At 44.3% G+C, this 22015-nt stretch overlaps 1 protein-coding gene across 1 annotated transcript; it reads right to left on the bottom strand.

Annotated features, from left to right (window-relative positions):
• Window positions 1–8520: 8520 nt before the first annotated feature.
• Window positions 8521–21975, bottom strand: LOC114685971 (iron-sulfur cluster co-chaperone protein HscB-like). Its single transcript, XM_028860618.2, is given in 7 exon segments — window positions 8521–8656; window positions 11649–11696; window positions 17337–17481; window positions 18584–18673; window positions 19010–19106; window positions 21672–21813; window positions 21816–21975. Coding segments are annotated over 7 exon segments (705 nt in total). The 5' UTR covers window positions 21907–21975; the 3' UTR covers window positions 8521–8564.
• Between the last annotated feature and the right edge of the window lie 40 nt (window positions 21976–22015).

The following is a 22015-nucleotide window of genomic DNA, read 5'->3' on the forward strand; positions in this document are numbered from 1 at the left end:
CTTTTCTTTTTTAAAGATTTAATTATTTATTATGTATACAACGATCTGCTTGAATGCCAGAAGAAGGCACCAGATCTATCTCATTATAGATGGTTGTGAGCCACCATGTGGTGCAACTGGAGTCATCTCCAGTCCCACCTGGGCCTGCAGCCACTCAGAACCACATAAACACACAGACACATATTACTTATAAACTGTATGGCTATGGCAGGATTCTTGCTATCTAGTTCTTATATCTTAAATTAACTCATTTCTATACCTTGCCATGTGGCTTGTGGCTTACTGGTATCTTAACATCTTGCTTCTCATGGTGGTGGCTGGCAGCGTCTCCTGACTCAGCCTTGCACTTCCCAGAATTCTCTCTCCTTGTCCGGCCTACACTGTACTTCCTATCGAGCTACTGGCCAATCAGCATTTTATTTATTAATCAATTGGAGCAACACCTTCACAGCATACAGGACATCCCACAGCACTTTTCCTTTTCTTTTTCTTTTTTTTCAAAAAGGAAGGTTTTAACTTTAACATAGTAAAATTACACATAACAAAACAATTATCAAGCAAGAATTACTGTTACAAAATGTCTATTTATAATATCTAGTCTATTTGTATTTGTCAAATTAAAGAAGATATCCTATCCTATATTTGTGAGTCTAAGGTTTCATATCTAACTTATCTTTTATCATGACTAAGGAAATTATAACTATCTACTCTTAAACTACATCAAAGACCTCAGAAGGATATAATATTACCTGAGAAACGGGTGAAGGATGCAAGCAACTTTCGGGAGTCTTGTGAGAGTAGACAAAGACAGCTGGCAGCCTGGACAGTCATCCAAAGTTCTTTTGTAAAATTGGGGCAAATCTTTAGCCCACAGGCCTAGAGTCTGTCAGTCATTTCTCTCTGTGTCCTGTAGAATGTCTGGCAGTCTCCTCTGTGAAGCAGGAACCTGAAGGACCATTTTGCCAAGCAAAGTTCAGTGGTCATCTTTTTATGGATCCTGCATGTTCAGTCGATCAAGCAGTCCAGGCAAGAACAGTTTCTTGCCCAAATGGCTATTTTTGCCAAGAAGAAGATAAACTTCATATTGAGTGTCTTCTATGCCCATCCTCCTCTCTGAAGTAAATCGGTGCTGCCAGGAGCAGACATGTCTCACTGTCCAGAAAGTCTGAATATTTTAAAACATTTTAAATGCCATATTCTGTAGGTCTTTGAAGTGCTTGAAGATTACCTAACTAATTGAATTATATGTATGTATACCTAGAAAACTTAACAAGACTATAAGTTTGACTATCATAGAAGATTAGTTATTAATCTGCATTTTTAATTATCCATTACAATTTAAATGAGTTACATAAACATAATACCTCAAACGAGAGTAGAAATATATATACAGTATAACAAAATTAAGTTTAAACTTGTATCAATAAACTAAAATCCATAGCAATGTAAAACATTTCTAAACAAGTTGTTGCTCAGGTTAGAGGGCTGGGACTAGGGTTAGTGTTAGGTCAAGGTTAAGATTAGCACTTGGTTAATGGTTAGGAATAGGATAATATTTAGTGGTATGGCTAGGATGAGAACTAGAATGATGGTTAGGTCTCGGGTTAGTGTAGCTAGAGTTTTCCTGCCTTGCCCACAGTCAGGACAAATCTTTATCACCCGCCAGTCCCACAGCTCAGACCCAACCAAGTAAACACAGAGACTTACATTGCATACAAACTGTATGGGCGTGGCAGGCTTCTTGCTAACTGTTCTTATAGCTTAAATTAATCCATTTCCATAAATCTATACCTTGCCACGTGGCTGGTGGCTTACCGGCGACTTCACATGCTGCTGGTCATGGCGGCGGCTGGCAGTGTCTCTCTGCCTCAGCCTTCCGGTTCCCCGAATTCTCCTCTCTCCTTGTCCCACCTACTTCCTGCCTGGCAACCTACTTCCTGCCTGGTCACTGGCCATCAGTGTTTTATTTATTGACCAATCAGAGCAACAGATTTGACATACAGGCCATCCCACAGCAGTTTAGGAATAACAGATAGAGTTTTGATTCTAGATATGGTTAGTGTTAGGTTTATTGCTAGGGCCATGATAGTTAGTGTGGGCTTACATTTTGGGTTCATGCTGGGATTGGGGATAGGGTTAGAATTTGTGTTACAACTAAGGTAACTGAAACAAGGGTTAAGACTAGAATTAGGGCAGTGCTCATGTCAGGTCTAGGGTTTGTGCTAGGATTCTGTTTAGGGTCCAGGTATCCGGTTGGATTTATAGTTAACCTAGGGTTTGCGTTTGGTCAGTGTTGAGGACTAGTATTAGGAGTAGGGTTAGGTCTACACTTAAGACTAGTTTTAGGTTTAGGACTAGGTTTAATTTTTGGTTTTGGGCTAGGGTTATGGTTAGAATGAGGGCTAGGGTTAAGGTTATGGTTTGGTTTTATGTTATGGTCAGAGCAAAGCTTAGACTAGGGTAAGGTAGTTTAGGTGTTACGTTTTTCTTTTTGTTTAGGGTTGGGTTTCATTTTAATGTCAGATTTTAGGTTTAGGCCTAGAGTTAGGTATATAATTATGTTTAGAGAAGTTTAGGGTTAGGCTTATGTCTAGGTTTAGGGTTTATTTCAAGCATATGGTTAGTGTTAGGGTAGCAAAATGTTTAGGACTTAGGTTAGAGTTAGAGTTTTAGCTAGGGCTAGTGATATAGTTGTGGCTATGGCTAAGGTTAGGGCTAGAACTACTTTTAGAACAAGTGTTGTAGCTAGACTCAGGTCTAGCTTTAGGTTTATGACTGTCTTTTTGTTTGGTCTAAATTATCATTAGAGTTGTGTTTAATACTTGAATTAGAGCTCAGGTCAGGTTATGACTGGCTTACAATTATACCCAGTGTTAGTGTTAGGGTTTGGGCTAGGAGAAGACTCAGCTCTACATCCTGTTTTATGGCTATGATCAGGGTTAATGGTATGGTTACAGTTACATTTAGGGATTGGGTTAGGTCTAAGATTAGGCTTTGTTCCAGGCTAGTTAGGATGGGCCTAGTGTTAGGGTTGGGACTATGGTTAGGCTTCGGTTTATTGTTCCTTTTGCATTAGGGATTGGGTGATGGTGTAGGGATGGGGCAAGTTTTAATGTGTCATCCAGGGTTAGGGTTAGGGTAAGTTCTAGGGTTAGAATTAGTTGAGGCTAAGGTTAGGGTTAATTAATTCTAGGGTTGAGCATATGTTTAAGGATTGGTGTTTGTTTAGGGATAAGTTATGAATGCTAGCCTTCAGCCGTGGATCTCTGCTGGTGTTAGAACTAGGGTTAGGTTTAAGTTTGGTTTTGATACAGTGTTCTCTAGGGATGAATAAAAGGTTATGGTTATGGCTAAAGTTATTTTACAGTAAATACTCGAGTTAGATTGAGGGCTAGGATCAGGAAGGGTGTAGTAATAAATGAAACTGTAAGACTTCTTAGGGAAGCCAGTAGTGATAGTGTTTCCTTATGTGACTTCCTGAGAGAGGTAAGAGTCAGGTCTTTTCTGGATGCATCTCTAAAGGTAACTGTATTTTGTGCAGGGTTTGTTGGTGGTATTGTGTTCCCCAAAATATTGTGCACCCTAATAAACTTATCTGGGGTCAGAGACAGAACAGCCACTAGATACAAAGGCTAGAAAATGGTGGCACACACGCCTTTAATCCTAGCATTCCAAAGGTAGAAATCCCTGTGGATCTCTGTGAGTTCAAGGCCACATTGGAAACAGCCAGGCATGGTGACTCACACCTTTAATCCCAGAGAGTGATGGCAGAAAGATATATAAGGTGTGAAAACCAGGAACTAGAAACTTTTTATCTGGTTAGGCTTCAGGCTTTCGAGCAGCAGTTCTGCTGAGAGCCATTGGGATGAGGACACAGAAGCTTCCAGTCTGAGGAAACAGGATCAGCTGAGGAACTGTCGAGGTGAGGAAGCTGTGGCTTGTTCTGCTTCTCTGATCTTCCAGCATTCACCCTAATAACTGGCTGCAGGTTTGATTTTATTAATAAGACCTGTTAAGATTCCTGCTACAAGGTTTCCTCCCCCATCACCATCAATTGTTCACTTCAGGTCTATCTGGATTACCTCATTGGCCAACAGTCCCATAAGCCTTAGACTGAATTTATTAATTGTTACTTAAGATAAATAATGTAAGCTGGGCATGGTGTTGTACACCTTTAACTCCAGCACTGGGGAGGCAGAGCAGGTGGATCTCTGAGTTTGAGGCCAGCCTGGTCTACAGAGTGAGCTCTAGGACAGCTAGGGCTACACAGAGAGACCCTGTCTCCAAAACCAAACAAAGAAACAAAGAAACAAGCTCTATGAGCCTGACAGTTTCTGATACATTAGCCTTCTTAACAGGTTCTGTAGGAACAAGTCATTGTGAAGTAAGAAGGAAGCATATTCTGTCCTTTGAAAGACGTACACAGCAAGCAAGTGGCGACCATTTTTCTGTGTATGACTTCGCGAGAGCACTAGGTCTCTCGTGTCTTGGATGCTTCTCTAAGAGTGACTGTGTGTAATTAGTCATTCCTATTCCACCACCATGTTGTGTCCACTTCAGGTAAAGAGGCCCACAGGACCATTTCATTAAGTCTTACAAACCGTGTTATTTCCAGTCCTAAAAAGAAAACAGGCAGCAGAAGCCTAAACACCAAGATCCAATGGTTTCTGAGACATTTGGCTTCTTAACGGGTATCTTAGAAAGAGGTTACTGTGAAAACCTATAAGGAAAGAATATTTTTTCCTTAAAATGAAAAGACTTAGAAAGCAAGTGACTATCTTTCCTTGTGTGATTTCTTAAAAATATTAAGTTTCAAGAATCTCTTGCAGGCATCTCTCACAAAGTGATTGTGTTATAAGCAGTGATGTATCACTAGACACTGTTACAGAATGTAAAAAGACTTATGTGACCATTCCAATAACACTTCAAGAAACCAGAGAGTGATTGAGTATTGGCAGTCTTGAGAAATGAAGTCATTAAAATTCACAAATATTTTCTGGGAAGTTAGGTTTTTTTTTTTTTTTTTTTTTTTTTTTTTTAGACAGGGTTTCTCTATGTAGCTCTGGCAGTCCTGGAACTCACTCTGTAGTCCAGGCTGGCCTCAAACCTGGAAATCTACCTGCCTGTCTCCCGAGTACTGGTATTAAAGGCACCATTGCCTGGCCTTAGATGACTTCTTGAGCAAAGACCATCTCAAAGACTTTGTGGTTGGAGCTCTAAGGTGTTCTGTTTTCTAAGTAGTCATACTACCCTGTCAGGATGCATTGTTCAATACAGAGTCCTTTGTGGCCTCCTCATTAAGGACACTCCCAGAAGCCTGAGAGTGACTGTGTTAGTTCCCGTAACTATGAGAAAACAAGGTGAGGAAAGCCATAACAGCTAGTACAAATAGACACTTGCCAACTTAACAGATATCACAGGAGCCAGGTGGTGGTGGTGGCAATGGCATACGCCTTTAATCCACTCGGGAGGCAGAGGCAGGTGGATCTCTGAGTCTGAGGCCAGCCTGATTTACAGAGTGAGTTCTAGGATAGCCAGGGCTACACAGAGAAACCCTGTCTTGAAAAAAAGAAAGGTTATGGTCTAACAGTGAAGTATTTGTGTGTCATGTTGACAAGGGGTCAGTTGCGTTAGTTTGTCAATGTCACAAGCTGGGAAGAGGACACCTCAATTGAGAAATTGCTCCAGCAGGCAAGCCTGTGAGGCATTCTTTCGATTAATGATTGATGTGGGAGGACCCAGCACACTGTGGACAGTGACACCCATAGGCAAGTGGGTCTGGGTTGTATAAGAAAGTAGGCTGAGACAGCCATGAAAATCAAGCCAGTAATCAGAGTTCCTCCACGGCCCTTGCTTCAGCTCCTGCCTCAGAGTTCCTGCTCTGACTTTCCTCCGTGGCAGACTGTGGAAGGGTAAGACGGGGGGGGGGGGGGGGGGGGAAGGACGGGACAGGGACGGGACGGGACGGGGACGGGGACGGGGACGGGACGGGACCCTTTCCCTCCCAAACTGCGTTTTCTGACGGTGTTTATTACAGTAACAGATAGCCGACTAGGACACTTAGAAGCTGTTTCAGAAACAACACCTCTGTAGTTTGTGCCCTAAATCAGGAATGAGCAGCCTTTCCAGCTAATGGAATGGGGTAAAGTGAGGATTTCTCTCAGGCTGTCAGTGCTTATCCGATTTCTTTTTGTGGACAGACTGGTTTGGTGCGGATCCTTGTTCTGTAGGAGGAACGAGGATTGTCTTCTCAAGTATTTTAACCGCCTTTCTTCTCCATTGTTGCAGAAGCATTCAACTTAACCAGCACATTTGCTTGCATGGTAATTATTTGCTTAAACGGCTCCTGGTGTGTTCAGACAAGTAACTGACTTTTTTTTTTTTGGAAACTGTGAGGCAGGTAGAGCCAGTACTGATACACCCAAAGATCTTCAGGCCACACAGCTGCTGTGATGATCAGTAGATCCTGTTAACTAAGTAAACCTGTGTATGAGGAACTTCAAATCTCACATTTTTTTAGACAAGGTCAAAGTGCTGCATTATAGTGGCTTGTTTCTGGAGAATTGGTTCAGGCATGATTTGTATGTGTGTGTTCATGTGGTTTGTGTGTGGCACATCTGCATATGCAAGTGTGTGACTGTACACGTACAGGAGGAGGGCAGAGTGGGAGGTCAGATCAGGTGTTGTCTGTTGGTCCTTGCATCATGGATGCCTTAACTAAATGGTAATTCCTGTCTGAGTACCATTAAGCTGACGGTTATTAGATCCCAATATAAACAGGTACCCATCACAGAGTCAAGAATTTGACTCAGGATACAACTCAAGGGGGGAATGTGAGAGCCAAAGTTACATTTTAAGTTTCAATTACTATGCCCAAGAGATCCATGAAACAAAAATGCCTCTGATCTGCAAGGCCCTTGCCCAAGGCAGACAAGACAGTTCCTGAAATGCTGGAGGCTATTGCTTTGGGAGATAGCAAGCCACATGTTTTCACTCCCCTAAACAAGGTTTTTGACACATCTACACCAGACGTGCTTGATCACATGTAGGTGGGAGGTTCACAGGCAGGATGTACGCTTGCCGGACTGGAAATACTTAAGCCACTGCAAACCATGACTTGAGGCCATTTGCTGGAAACCTAGAGATGGACCTGGTCTAGGCTCACCCACCTAGCCAGTATTTAATTAAAGCTTGCTTTAGATTTGGCTTTAAACTGTGGTAGTGGTCTTATTCTGGACTGGTGGGATTAACTAGAGTTCTCTACCTTATTGCCTTGGCACCAAAGGCCCTGCTGTGAGTGGCTATCCAAGCCAAACAACCATCTGGGGGAGTTCAGTAGTGATCCCTCGCAAACAATCAGGCCACCTGGGCTGACTGATGTTACACACACACACACACACACACACACAAGCACTCATGAATGCAAGAGACTCTCACCTGAGTATCTGCTCCCTACAACCTGACAACGCTGCAGGTGGCCCGGTGGAGAGACTAGAGTGTGTGTATGTATGTATGTATGTATGTGTGTGTGTATGTATATATGTATGCATGTATAGTCTATATGCATGCCAGGGAAGACTAGAGCAGAGGCTCAATCTGTGTAGCGACAGGCAGAAGCCCTCATCCTGCTGGGTAAGGCTTTCCAGCTGTTGGAGGAAGACCCCAATAAATGGCTTGGTTCTGCAGAGTGAAGTTGTGGCTGTGAAGCAGAGGCTAGAGAGCCCACGGCTAACCTCTGTTTCATAAATACTCTCTCTGTAATCATCTGAGCGCCTCCCTGGCCACCAGGCTGCTTGTGCTATGACAGCAGAACCCAGCAGTTACTACAGAACCACTATAGTCCATTAAGCCAAAACGAAGTTCACCCTGGGGACCCTGAGTTTCCTGGAGTTACTTACAGATCAGGGGTGACCCTGAAGCAGTGCACAGGAAGGTCAGCACCCAGCACCGAGGATGACTCCCTAATGGTTATGTAGATGGACCCCTCTTCCCTTCCTTCAGTTATCCCTACCTCTATGCTCTAGCCCCTCCCAAGACCTGGAGGCCATATGCAGTTAGGGCAGAATTGCATGTAACTGGCTGGAGGAATACCTGGATACCAGGGAATGTCCACAGCTAATAAGCTGAGCTGTGGTGATCTTTTCCAAGCAGGCACAGTTGAACTCTTGAAGATGGTGTCTATCTGGGTGAGAGGACAGACAGTAGAGATCTATCAGGTGGGCCTCCTCTTCACCCTCTCATCTGCTGGCCTAGGCTGGGTGCTCGCTGACTCTCATATCTAATGAATAACTGAGCGCCCACATTCTGACACTATGCACTTTGCCAGCCATTAGTATCTGAGCCATAAACTAAACCGAAATGACATAAATGGCTAAAGTCTATCCATTCTCTTTGCCTCTTTCCCTCACTTTCTGTGGTGATGAGGATCAAATCCAGGGCTTTCCATGTGCTAGGCAAGCGTTCTCTACCTTAAGGTATGCCACGGCCCCCAGATCTATTTCCAATAAGCAGAAGCCAGAAAAGAAATACATAGAAAGTTTATTTTTAAAACTTTAAATTAGCAACTAGAGGGGACTCTTGCTTAACTTGATCTTTTCTTCTATGTTTGAAAAGTATTTCATCTTTGTTAGAATTTCCTTGGCTTTTTCAAAATCACCTGAAATAAACAAGAGACAATCACATCAGGCAACAATAAAACCAACTCTGGCATCTCAGGCAGCCAGATCAAACGGCCCTAAGGCTGACGGCTTCACTTGAGGGTGAGCACACCCTATATCAACATTTGCCAAAGTCTAGAGATATTTTTGTCTGCCATAACCAGGGAAGTAGAAGTGAAACCTAGCTGGGCAGTGGTGGTGCACACCTTTAATCCCAGCACTCTGGGAGGCAGAGCCAGGTGGATCCCTGTGAGTTCGAGGCCAGCCTGGTCTACAGAGCGAGATCCAGGACAGGCACCAAAACTACACAGAGAAACCCTGTCTCGAAAAACCAAAAAAAAGGCAGATACGCTGTGAATGATCTTACCTCCTCCAGTAAAAATATTATTTCACTCAGAATGTCAGCAAGGTTGAGAAACCCCAACTTAGACAAATACAAATCAGTGTAATATACACTAAAGTGAAGGTCTTTTGTAGCCAACCCTGGGAACAGTAAATGTTAAAACAATAAGTAAGGGGGCCGGGGGACAGTGCGGTGTAAGGTGCCCACCCGCCAGCAGGAGGGTGTTTGCGGCCTGCTGAAGCAAGCTGATAGCCTTGAAGAAAAGAATTAATTAAAAAATGATAAACTAGTGTATAGAAAATATGGAGGATTGTTGTGGAATATTTTTTTAAGATGTATTATATTTGTTTATGTTGTGGAATATTTGTTTAATGATGCAAAGATATGTTGCATTTTTTCTTTTTCTTTTTTTGGTTTTTCAAGACAGGGTTTCTCTGTGTTCTCTGGCTCTCCTGGAACTCGCTTTATAGACCAGGCTGGCCTTGAACTCACAGAAATCCTCCTGCCTCTGCCTCTTGAGCGCTGGGAGTAAAGGTGTGCACCACCACTGCCTGGCTGTGTTGCATTCTTTTATGTTATGTTGTATTTGTTTAACTCTTGTGAAGCTGTGCTACTTTGCCTGTCTAGAACACCTGATTGGTCTAATAAAGAACTGAACGGCCAATAATGAGGCAGGAGAAAGGATAGGTGGGGCTAGTGGGCAGAGAGAATAAACAGAAGGAGAACTCTGGGAAAAGGAGCTCTAGGAGCAACAAAGAGGAGAGGACTCCAGGGGCCGGCCACCCAGCCACACACACAGCAAGCCATGGAGTAAGACGTAAAGAAAGGTAAAAACCCAGAGGCAAAAGACAGATGGGATAATTTAAATTAAGAAGAGCTGGCTAGAAATAACCCAAGCTAAGGCCAGGCATTCCTAAGGAAGAATAAGTCTCTGTGTGTGATTATATGGGAGCTGGGTGGTGGGTCCTCCAAAGAGCCAAAAGAGCAAAAGAGTAAAAAAGAACAACAACAACAAATAATAATAATAATAGGGATCTACCAATAAGTTTGCTTAGAGTAGTGTGAACGATCTTTGGGGGTCAAATGACCCTTTCACAGGGGTCACCTAAGATCATCGGAAATATCAGATATTTACATTATGATTTCTAACAGTAGAAAGATTACAGATATGAAGTAGCAACGAAAATAATTTCATGGTAGGGTGGTGTTGGTGAAGGCCTTTAATCCTAGCACTTAGGAGGTATAGGCAGGCGGATCTCTGAGAGTCTGAGGCCAGACTGAAAAAAAAAAAAAGAAAATTATAGATGGGAGTCACACCCACATGAGGAACTGTATTAAAGGGTTGCAGAATTAGGAAGGTTGAGAATCGCTGGCTTAGAGGATATTAAGATACACAGAAGCAAACTTTCCACGGTCTCCCCTACCAGACCATTGTTAAGGCCCCATCTAGCCTTTAATCCCAGCACTCAGGAGGCAGTGGCAGGCAGATCTTCAGAGAGAATTCCAAGTCAGCCAGGGTTATGGAGAGAGATACTGTCTCAACAAACAAACACAGGGTGCTGGAGAGATGGCTCTGTGGTTAAGAGCACTGGCTGCTCTTCCAGAGGACTCGGGTTCAATTCCCAGCACCCAGATGGCAGCTCACAACTGTCTGTAACTCCAAGTTGTGACACCCTCACACAGACATACATGCAGGCAAAACACCAATGCACACAGAAGAAAAATAAAACAAGCAAACAGTAACAAAACCCCCAAGCCCTATGTGCATGCTGGCTCACAGGTTTTGGATTTCTACTTTCTCTGCAATCTTTTGTTGCTCACAGGTCACTCTCTCCCTCATTGTCACCCAAGTTTTCTTTTTCGTAAGAGATGTGAATTTATTAGAAATGTGAAATTATCTAACATTTATTGAAGGGAGGGGGACTCTCTATAAACTCTCTAACCCTGAGAGAAAGCCTCAATGTTTATGTTTTATAAACACTGTTTTACATTTAATAAAGTCAAAGAGCCGGAGAGATGGTTTAGCTGTTAAGAGCACTGGCAGAGGAGCTGGGTTCAATTCCCAGTACCACCTGGTAGTCAACAACTGTCTGTAACTCCAGTTCCAGAATCCAGAGCACCAGGCACACGTATGGCACACATTCATTCATACATACATACCTACAGGCAAAACACTTATATACATAAAATAAATTTTAGAAAATTTAAAAAAAGATTTATATTTATTATGTATATTGTGTTTTGTCTGCATGATTGCCTGCCTGCCAGAAGAGGGCACCAGATCTCATTATAGATGGTTGTGAGCTGCCATGTAACCATGGGAATTGAACTCAGGACCTCTGAAGAACAGTCAATGCTCTTAACCTCTGAGCCGTCTTTCCAGCCCAATAAAAAAATTTCAAGTGAAGAAAAAAAAAAATTAAAGTTAATAAATCAAATTTAAAATGCCCAGTGAGATGGCCCAGTGGGTAAAGGCCCTGACTTGCTGCTGAAGCCCACAGCTCGAGTTTGGTTCCAGGAGACCACATTGTAGAAGAGAACTTACTCTTCAAAGTAGTCCTTTGATCTTTTCATGCATACCCCCCCCCACATATAATGTATACATGCAACATAAATGTAATAGGAATTTTTAAGAAGGAATTAAATACCTTGTTCAAAAGCTCTGTTTATGCTGTCAGTAAATTCTTTCTGTTTAGCTGAAAAAGGAAAATAATTATTTAAAAATTTCCATTTAATTAAACTTACAATAAAGCCAGGTGGTGGTGGAGCATGCTTATAATCCCAGCACTTGGGAGGCAGAGGCAGGTGGATCTCTGTGAGTTCGAGGCCAGCCTGGGCTACCTAGTGAGTTCCAGGACAGCCAGAGCTGTTACACAGACAAACCTTGTCTTGAAATGTACCCCATCCCCCAAAAAAGAGAAAGGGGAAAAAAAGCAGACTTATAACATGAAGGCAACACTTTGTGACCATGCCGATTCTTACACAAGATGGACTTGGGTTCAAGGTTTTACAACCTTTGTCTTCTTGTGCTGCTGAGGACTGGACCAAGGCTTCAGGCATGCTGTGCAAAGTCTGGACTACTGAGCACACTCTGTCCCTGCATTCTTGACACAGGGTTTCACTGTGTTGGCCAGGCTAACCTTGAACTCACTATTCTCCTGTCTCTCCCTCTTGACTGCTGGGATTATAGGTATGTGCCACCATACCTGTCTAGCAGTTCTTGTTAAATGCAGTACTGACAGGCCCTATGGACATTTTGATTTTCAACAAGGAAGATCTGGAGGCAAATGCCAAGGCTTATAAAGTGGCTATGGAATCACACAAGAAAAAAAGAGAAGGGAGAGATCCCCATAGTCTGGATGTCCCTCAAGAGGTCTGGATGTTAAGAGCTTGGATGGTGACTGGTTTTGCTAACAGAAGTGGGTGGACAATTCAGGAGGCAGGGCCTCGTGGGAGGAGGTTAGGGCATCAGAGGCACGTCCTGGAAAGGGGTTCTGGGACCCAGGTGCTGCTGTTTCTCTCTTTTGGCTAGCTGCCATAATGTTCCTGCCTCAGCCCCAGGAGCAAGCGGGCCAATCCACTATGGCCTGGACCGCTAAACTGTGAGTCAGAAGAAACCTTTTCATTTCAGGCGTTGTGTCACCGTGATGGAAAGACCACCGCCACAGGAATCGGGGGTGTGCTGTGACCATCTCTACACCTTACCATCATGGCATTTCTTACCATTCATTACCAAGTGTTTTAGGCAACCACTTGCAAATTATATAGCCGTCCAGGAAAATGAAATCATTTCCATTTCATTATATCTTAGAAGAGAAAAAACGCCAAATGCAGAGCAGGCACAACCACTTCATGTGCCTGTTGTGTCTCATCAGAAAATGAGGGATTTTACAAGTATGCCTTCAGATCTAACTATATTTATTTGGAATCTTTAAAACATTTCAAATAAATTGTATCTCTAAGTTAGGCAATGACAGGTATGGAATTCTCCCTTAGGCACGGGGCTGGTGAGTGCAGGAGCTGGGAACTGAATCCCAGGGGAAGAAATTTAGGAATTGATCCAAAGGACAGTAAGTTACCCATAGAAACCCAGCATCTACTATGTTGTTAGAAGTGTTTCACATACTTAACCCTTACTGGTACTGAACTAATGCTCTCCATTTCACAGCTGAAGGAACGGAGGCTCAGATACCTGAAGCCAGTGTTTTAGGGTCACACAGAAAATCAACAGCAGCGCTGAGACTGATCCTCGCTCTGGAGCCTTATGTGAAGGAACTCTAGCCCAGATGATGCCTGAAGCTCCTGGAGGAGTGTGGCCCCACTTCTGCCTGCACGCCCCCTCCCCCCCCAGTCTCTCCGCTCTGGGCCACCCAGCCCTGACGCTGTGATCGTCTCCATCTGACAGGTTGCTCAGCACTTCTATTTACTATTGTGACTTAGTTAACAGCCATTAGCTGAGTCCCTGTCGTACTGAGGGTGCTTTTCTGAGAGGGAGGCAAAGAACAGACACAAGTTACGCCTCTGCAGAGAGCCAGTCTGGGAGGTCCATACTGCTGACCTTCCAGACAGCAGTAAAGTGATCACAGTGGCCAAGGGCAGAGACAGAGAGGAGTTAATATGGATGGGATGAGAAAGAGGAGAGATTCGGCCGCATCAATAGCGCTCACGAAGGCCTGGGGTAGAAGGCTGCCTGTGACTGATGAGGAAGCAGAGGGCAGAGCATGCAGGGCCTTGTCAGCTATGTTGAAATGTTTGGTTTCAAACCCAAGAGCAGGGAAAATCCATTTAAAAGTTTTTAGACAAGGCCCTGAACAGAGAGGAGATTTAGGTTTCAAAACCACCCCATCGTGACAGGGCAGATATACTCTAGGCTGGCTTCCAGGTACAGACAACCACAGAGTCTGCAGCTGCTATGGTTTTGTTAGAAGTGAGAGGAGGAGATTGCTGATAGTGAAGAGATTGGTAGATGGAGCTGAGAAATGTTTATATATATATTTTAAATAAAAATTAATTTATTTACATGTGTTTGTAGCAGGAGGGATGTGTGCATGCCATGGTATGAAAGTGGAGATCAGAAGACCATGTGATTCTGGGGGAATCCAACTCAGGTTGTCAGACTTGGTAGCAAGCACCTTAACCACTGAGCAATCCTGCTGGCTTTAGGTCTATCCTTTAAAGAAAATATTGCTTTCTTTCTTTACTTCTTTATGTGTATGTTTGTGTGCCTGTATGAGTGCATCACACATGTGTTCCAGAATCCATGGAACCTAGAAAATGGCATCTAGAACTCCAGTAAAGGATGGCTGTTAGCCACTGTGGGTGCTGGGTACTGAACCTGGTCCTCTCCAAGAGCAGCCAATGTTCTTACCTGCTGAGCCATCTCTCCAGCCCACCCTAGGTCCATTCTTTAGACTTGCTAATGTACTGACTGCGAGTGCACAGCCGAGGACGTTTTTACCGTTTTGTTTTTTGAGACAAGGCTCACGTATAGCCCAGGCTTTCCTGGAAACTGCTATGTAGGTGAGGCCAGCCTTGAACTCCTGATTCTTTTGTCTCCATCTTCCAAGAGCTGGGATTACAGGTGTGTACAATTGCATCTAGCATAAGCTTGTTAAAGACAACTCAGTGTCTACCTTTGTTCAGCTGCAGGAATCACGAATGAATTCAGAGAGGGAACGGGGAAAGGCTCATATATATATCCTTTGGTGGGGGCAGACAGGTAAAACTTATACATTCTATTTGGACATACTGGGTTGGAATACATAAGTTTTTTTTTTACTTGATATATGCCCAGTCACACATAGTGCTTGATCCACAATAGGCATATTGTAAATATATATATGTATGTATAGACAAGGTTTCTCTGTGTAGCCTTGGCTGTCCTAGAACTCACTCTGTAGACCAGGCTGGCCTTGAACTGATAGAGATTCGCCTGCCTCTGTCTCTGAGTGCTGGGATTAAAGGTGTGCGCCACCATTGCCTGGCAATTTTTGTTTAAGTACTTAAATTTATACCTACATGAGAATCCTGGAGCCTTTTCTGCACAAAATGGTCATTTTTTTCCCCTGAGACAGGGTTTCTCTGTGAAGCTTTGGAGCCTGTCCTGGAACTTGCTCTGTAGACCAGGCTGACCTAGACCTCACAGAGATTCTCCTGCCTCTGCCTCCTGAGTGCTGGGATTAAAGGCGTTCGGCACCATTGCCTGGCCTGAAATGGTCAATTTTATAGGACAACCTGACCAGGCTGTGATGCCCCTTGTTACTGATGAAGGTATGATTGTGGCTGTGGTAACATTTATAGTCAGTTGAGTGTAAAGTTCACCCTTGTGCTGGCAAGTCTTATGTCAATTTGACACAAGTTGAGTCATTTGAGAGGAGGGAACCTCAAATGAGAAAATGCTTCAATAATACTGGGCTGTAGGCAAGCCTGTAGGGCATTTTTGTTTGTTTGTTTGTTTGCTCGAGACAGGGTTTCTCTGTGTAGCTTTGCGCCTTTCCTGGAACTCACTTGGTAGACCAGGCTGACCTCAAACTCACAGAGATCCGCCTGCCTCTGCCTCCCGGGCATTTTCTTTTTTAGAGATGAATTATTTTTATTTTATGTGCATTGGTGTTTTGCCTGTACGTGTCTGTGTGAGGGTGTCAGATCCATGGAACTGGAGTTATAGACAGTTATGAGTTGCCATGCGGGGGCTGGGAACTGAATCTCTGGAGAAAAGCAGTTAGTGCTCTTAATTGTTGAGCCATTTCTCCAGCCCCAGAGTATTTTTCTGATTAATGACTGATGTGGGAGGGCCTAGCCCACTGTGGGTGGTGGCATCCCTGGGCAGGTGGGGTCCAGCCTGAACACAGGGGGAGGTGCTTGGTCTTATGGCAGCTTGATGGGCCATGCTTTGCTAATGCCCATGGGAGGCCCGACCCTTTCTGAACAAATACAGGAGTAGTGGATTGAGGTTGGGGCACAGGGGAGATGGAAGGAGGGAGAGGGAGGAGAGGCTTTGGTGGGGATGTAAAATAAATAAATAAATAAAAGGAAATCAAGTTGAGCAAGCCAGAGACAGCAAGCCAGTTAGCAGTATTTCTATATGGCTTCTGCTTCAGTTCCCACCTTCTGGTTCCTGGCCCAACCTCCCTCAGTGACGGACTGTTACTCTGAAGTATAAGTATTAATTTCAATAAACTGTAAACCTTTTCCTCTCCAAGTTGCTTTTGGTCATAGTGTTTTATCACAGCAATAGAAACCCTAACTATGATAACCTCAACATTGTGAGAGGGTCTCATTCAATTAAGTAAGGTCATTATGTGCAAAAAAGAGGGATTCAAAGAAAGGAATTCTGCTTAAATGCCGTAACCCAGAAGAGCAGAATGATACACCTGTAATTGCAGCAGTGAGGGGTGGAGGCAAGAGAATCAGTTCAAAGTCATCCTAAGTTTCAAAGTGAGTTTAAGGCCAACCTAGGACACATGAGCCTCTCCAGAAGGAAAACTAACAAATCCTGTAACATAGAGGGTGGTATGCTCGGTGGTTGAGTACTTACTTAGCAGGTGTAAGTCCTTGGTTTAGACCTAGCACCCACACAAAACATACTCAGGACTGTGACATAAAAATCCAACCTGAATTTTTAGCCTGATGTCCTGCCCTACAGACTGTGTGTGTGTGTGTGTGTGTGTGTGTGTATGCAACGTGTGTTTGCAGGTGCACATGCATCAGTGTGTATGTGTGTTCACTCGTATGTGTGCTCGAAAGTGTGTCAAGGCTGGAAGCCATTTGTGTGTCACTCCTCAGGCACCATTCACCTTTTTTTATTTTAAAAATTATATTTACTTAGTGAGAGAGAGAGAGAGAGAGAGAGAGAGAGAGAGAGAGAGAGAACCATAGCATCTGTGTGAAGTCAGAGACTACTTGTGGGAATTGTGGGGACTGAAACTGAGTCCTCACGGTTGTGCACACAAACACCTCACTGTCCCAGGTCTTGCCTGCAGTTTCTGGGTTAGCCTCCACACACACATTTGGGCCAATTTTATGAAATAAACAGACCTATACTCTATTGGTTTTCTAGAGAACCTTGATTGATACACTATGGAGTGAAATGAAAAATAAAGCAGGTGGGACCAGAAGGTCAGGGTTTCAGTGCTGGCCGGGCTACAGATCTCTGTGTGATCAGAGGCATTTCTGCCAATGTCGGAGGCTCATTTTCCTCACTAGAGATGACCGGGAAACAAAGAACTCCCTGGATGATGATGAGGGCCAACAAATGTTTTTTGACCCATTTCCCCTAACCTAGTCATGTGCTCCTAAGAACAATGAAGGATATTTGTGAGAATCTCACCTATTACCTCTGACCGTGGACTCTATCTCTTCCATGGCAGCCTCACTTTGAGCCTCTGCGAGTTTCTCATTGATTTCCATTATTTCCACAAGGAACCGACTGTCTGTTCCATAATCGGTCCCTTCGGGGATTTCTATTCCTTGGAGCTTTAGCTATTAGGGAGAAGAACAAGGAAAATGAAACAGATCAGGGTCATGTTTGGAATACACTGATGCTCATGTGAGAAAATGTGAACACTGCTTGGAGAGGGAGCCCAGAGCCTAGTACAGGCTAAATAAGCACTCTACCACTGAGTCACATGTGCAGTCTGGAAAACTGGAGCTTTCCTGGTAATAAAGAAAGTATGGACTGAGATAAGAGTGCTGGTACAGGACCTCACTCACTCTGTGCCCTCTGCAGCTGGACCTTGGATTGTCATACCTCTGCTCAGATGTTAAAATGTTTTTAAACATTCTATTCAATTCTAAAATTGCCCAGATGTTCTTGTAAAAACCTCCCCAAGTACTCTTACCATCATCAGATTTATAGAAAACAGTTAAAACAATGCAACCGGGGAAGTTAAGATGTACAAAAGGATCCAGGCCTGGTGGTGCAGCTGTATCCCAAGAGGCCAAGGCAGAGAGATCACAAGTCAAGTGCAGCCTGAGCAGCTGAGTGAGACCCTGTTTCAAAAAGTAACAAGGTAGCTGGGGATATAGTTCAGTGGATTCAAAACCAAGCACCCTGCTCCCCGCAAAACAACAACAACAACAACAACAACACCCAAAACCCCAAAAAGAAAACCAAAACCAAGCCCCCACAAAAAAAAATCCAAAACCCAACCAACCAACCAAACAAACAACAACAACAAACAAAACACAGCTCCCCCTCCCCCAACAAAGCAAAGAAAAACCCAGTAATTATCGGACAGGAGCTCAGTGGCAGAGAACTTACTTACTTAGCATGAGGCATAGGTTCAATGCCCAGTACTGAAGAAAAAAAAAATTACAGAGGAGCTGGATGTGGGTGAGGTGAAGCAAGAGAATTAGTATCCTCAAGCCAGCCTGAGCTAGACAGTGAGATCCTGTCTCAAAAGACACAGAAACCAGCAAAACAGACTTACAAAGAATACTACAAAAATGATACTTGTATAGAATCTTTTTCTCTCTTTTCTCTTCTGTCGTACTTTTGAGGCTAAATATGATCAGCCTCCTGGACTAGGCCAGGTCTCATACAGAGGAAGTCACTTACAGATGGGTTGGGAAATCACCTTACAAGGTATAGTCCCCTGCTCAGGGGAGCCTGAAGAGTCTTATAGGCATCATTCACCAGGGTCGAATGCTTCTCTGAGAAGAGTTTCTCAGTCTGTTCACAGAGATAGAAAGACTTTTATTACCACAAGAGTCAGTCCTCTTGGATTCCCAAACTTCTGTACTACGGTGATCGGGCAGGGATTTAAGGAGTGTAGCCGAAGTTAGAACCTGCCATTGGATGAGTAGTCTGCATTTTCAACGGATGGGTTTCCGGTTATCCGGGAAGTCAGATAAAAGCTGTGAGGAAATGGCATCTCTGGGGCCTGGCTGTCTAGGGGCCGGCTGCTGCCACAGGGTGGAGCTAGCAGCTCAACGCTTTCCGGATCAACACCGCCACCCACCCAGTTGCGCACATATGTGGGGAATATTAGGGGTGGTCAGTGAATACCTGAGACTTTTGGCTGAAGAAATCTGGGTGGACGAGACGTTGTAGTTGCTGGTACCTGTGCTGAAGCTTCATGACGTCAACCCTGAAGGATCGGTGGCTGAAAGAAACTAGACGTTATTCATGCACAGTATTTAGTTCTTTACTGTGGTCTGGGTCTGCTCTTGGTGAAGACGTCATAAGCACTAACAAAGGGTATTTTTTAAGACGTGGTAGCTGTAATGAAGGAAAATAGAACAGGAACAGATTAGGTAACATGGGTATGACATTTAAGACACTTGAATGGTGCTACTACCAAATGACCAAAGATCAGAAAAGGGACATGAGCGGAGAGATGTGTAAGTGCAGAGACCCTGAAGTGACAGGAAGATTAATAGCTTGACAAATTGACTGATGAAAATGTGTCCCAGAGTTAGGAGCACTTGACCAACCTGCATGTCCCTTTATTCCCCCGCCGGCCAGTTAAAAACTGGATCTAGTGTCTCCTGCATGCTGGGCAAGGACTTCAGCACCAAGTCACTGCCTTCCCTCCTTCACCCACCAGACCTCTTTTTACTTTTTATTTTGAGACAGTTTCTTAACTAAGGTAACCAAGTTGACTTTGAAGTCACTCTATAGGTCAGGCAGGCCTTGACTTAAAAAACCTACTTTCGTCTCCCTGATCACTCAGATTACAGGTCTGTTACCAGGCCTAGAGCCTTGACATTAAAGAAAAAAAAAGGAGCACTTATGTATCCCAGGCTGGCCTTAAACTTGCAATAACAGCTAAGAGAAACATACAACTCTGGATCTTCCCACCTTTTCCCCTCAAGTGCTAGGATTATAGACATATTACAATAAATCCAGTTTACCAGCTTAATAAAAAAAAGAAAAAGGTTGAGTTGAGTGTTGCTGAGGGTTGAAAACTTTAATCCTTCTTCTTCAGCTTCCTGAGTAGTTGGAATTATAGGTAGAGGCTACCACACTGAGCCATTAATATCTAGAAACAGGTCTTTTTTTTTTTAAGCATAGTATTGGAATTCGAACCCAGATTCTTGCTAATGCAAAGCAAGTGTTGTATTACTGAGCCAATGCAAGGATTAAGCACTTACTTTCTTTTGGGGGGAGTGGTAATGTTGGGGGAGTCAGACTGTGACTCTGTGTAGCCGACTGTAGGATTCTCTTGCTTCTGGCTGGAGGGCTGGGATCACAGGTGTGTACCACACATGGCCCTCCCCCTTTAATCTAATCTTTATTAGTTCAGCTCTGCTCACACTTCTGTACCAATCTCCAGAAGAAAAGGCAGGAGGAAACAAACATTTCTTGGCCTCTCTCCCTCAAATCTTGAGCCTGAATTAAAATTTTGGTTTTTCAAACAGGGCTCCAACTTGTGACCTTTCTCCTTTCATCCCGGAATACTGGGATTCCAGACATATGCCACCACACTTGGTTTATTTTATTTTTTGAGCAGTTTCTCTATGTAGCCCTGGCTGTCCTGGATCTCGGCTCTGTAGGCCAGGTTGGCTGGAACTCACAGAGTTCCTGCTTCCTGAGTGCTGGGGTTAAAGGTCACCACCAGGGACCAGTGCTTTGTTTCATTCCTTTTTGTTTGTTTTTGTTTTTTCCGAGACAGGGTTTCTCTGTGTAGCTTTGCGCCTTTCCTGGAACTCACTTGGTAGCCCAGGCTAGCCTCGAACTCACAGAGATCCGCCTGGCTCTGCCTCCCGAGTGCTGGGATTAAAGGCGTGCGCCAGGCGGTGCTTTCAATTTTTGAGACCTGGTCTTACATAGCCCAGACTCTCATCAAATTTGCTGTATAGCTCAGGTTGCCCTAAAATTTGTAATCCTCCATCTTACCCTCTGAGTGCTGGGCACACAGGCACTCACCTGGCTTGTTTTATTTTTACTTTCTCCTTTAAAATATTTATATATTTGAGATGAGGTGTTTCCTGTTTTTGTGGCTGGGTTCCAACTGGGGATCCTATCTTATTCCAGCATGCTTTTAATCCCAGCATTGGGGAGGTAGAGGCAGGTGAATGTATGTGAGTTCTAGGACGGGAAGGACTACAAGGTGAGGCTATGTTTAAAAAACAAAACCAAACAAAACAAAACAAACACTCCTCCTTTCTGCTCCTTTCGAGTTTTCAGCCTCCGGACTTCACTTTTCCAGGAGTCCCGCCCCTCAGACCTCCCTATACTGTAACCTCGTGCCCGTTTCCTTTTGGTGGTGTTGCCGATGTTTAAAAACAGGGCCTTTGTCAAAGCAGAGGTTAGTCCTGAATTCCTGAACCTCCGGCCTCCACTTCCCAAGAACTTAGAGGCATCTGCAAGTTCACTCCTCTATTTCCTTTAATCCCTCGCCTCCATCCTCAACTTTCCAGTCTGTAACTTGATTCCCTCTTCCTCCCAAGCAAACTCCTAAAATTTCATTAGGTACTATATTATACAAATGACCTGTAGACATTTTTTTTTTTAAACTTGTTTTGAATCAGTCTCGATAAGTTGCCTAAACTGGCCTTGAACCGCGGTCCTCTTGTCTCAGTCTTCCAGCTGGTTGGAAATGACAGGCCCGCCGGCTCTGACCCAAGTCATGATCGCTAGGGTAAGACTTGCCTAATTTTACTAACTCGGCCAACCGAACTTCCCGGGTCCGCCTCGCCCTCCCATCACTCGGCGCCGCGCGTACCAATTCATGAGGCTGAAGTAGTCCCGAGTCGGGTCAGGAGGCTGCAGGGCGCGGCAGTGTTCGCAGAAGAACCCATCCCCACTCTCCACACCCGCGGCGCTGCCGCCGCAGTTCCAGCACTGCCGCGCATTGCTCTTCCCGAGGCAGCATTGCTGCTCAGCAGTCTCCTGCCCAGGAACCCGGCCAGTCGCACCTCCCACACGCAAAGCAAATCCCGAGCCCTGCAGCCCCACATCCGGACAGCCGCCTGCCTGGCCTGGGTCGCCGGACCCGAGGGAGAGGAGGCAAGAGCGACTCGCTGCTGATTGGCTAAGGAGCCGAGGAGGCGGGATTCAGCCGCGGGA

The sequence above is a fragment of the Peromyscus leucopus genome, chromosome 23 (assembly GCF_004664715.2).
Source record: "Peromyscus leucopus breed LL Stock chromosome 23, UCI_PerLeu_2.1, whole genome shotgun sequence".
NCBI lineage: Eukaryota > Metazoa > Chordata > Mammalia > Rodentia > Cricetidae > Peromyscus > Peromyscus leucopus.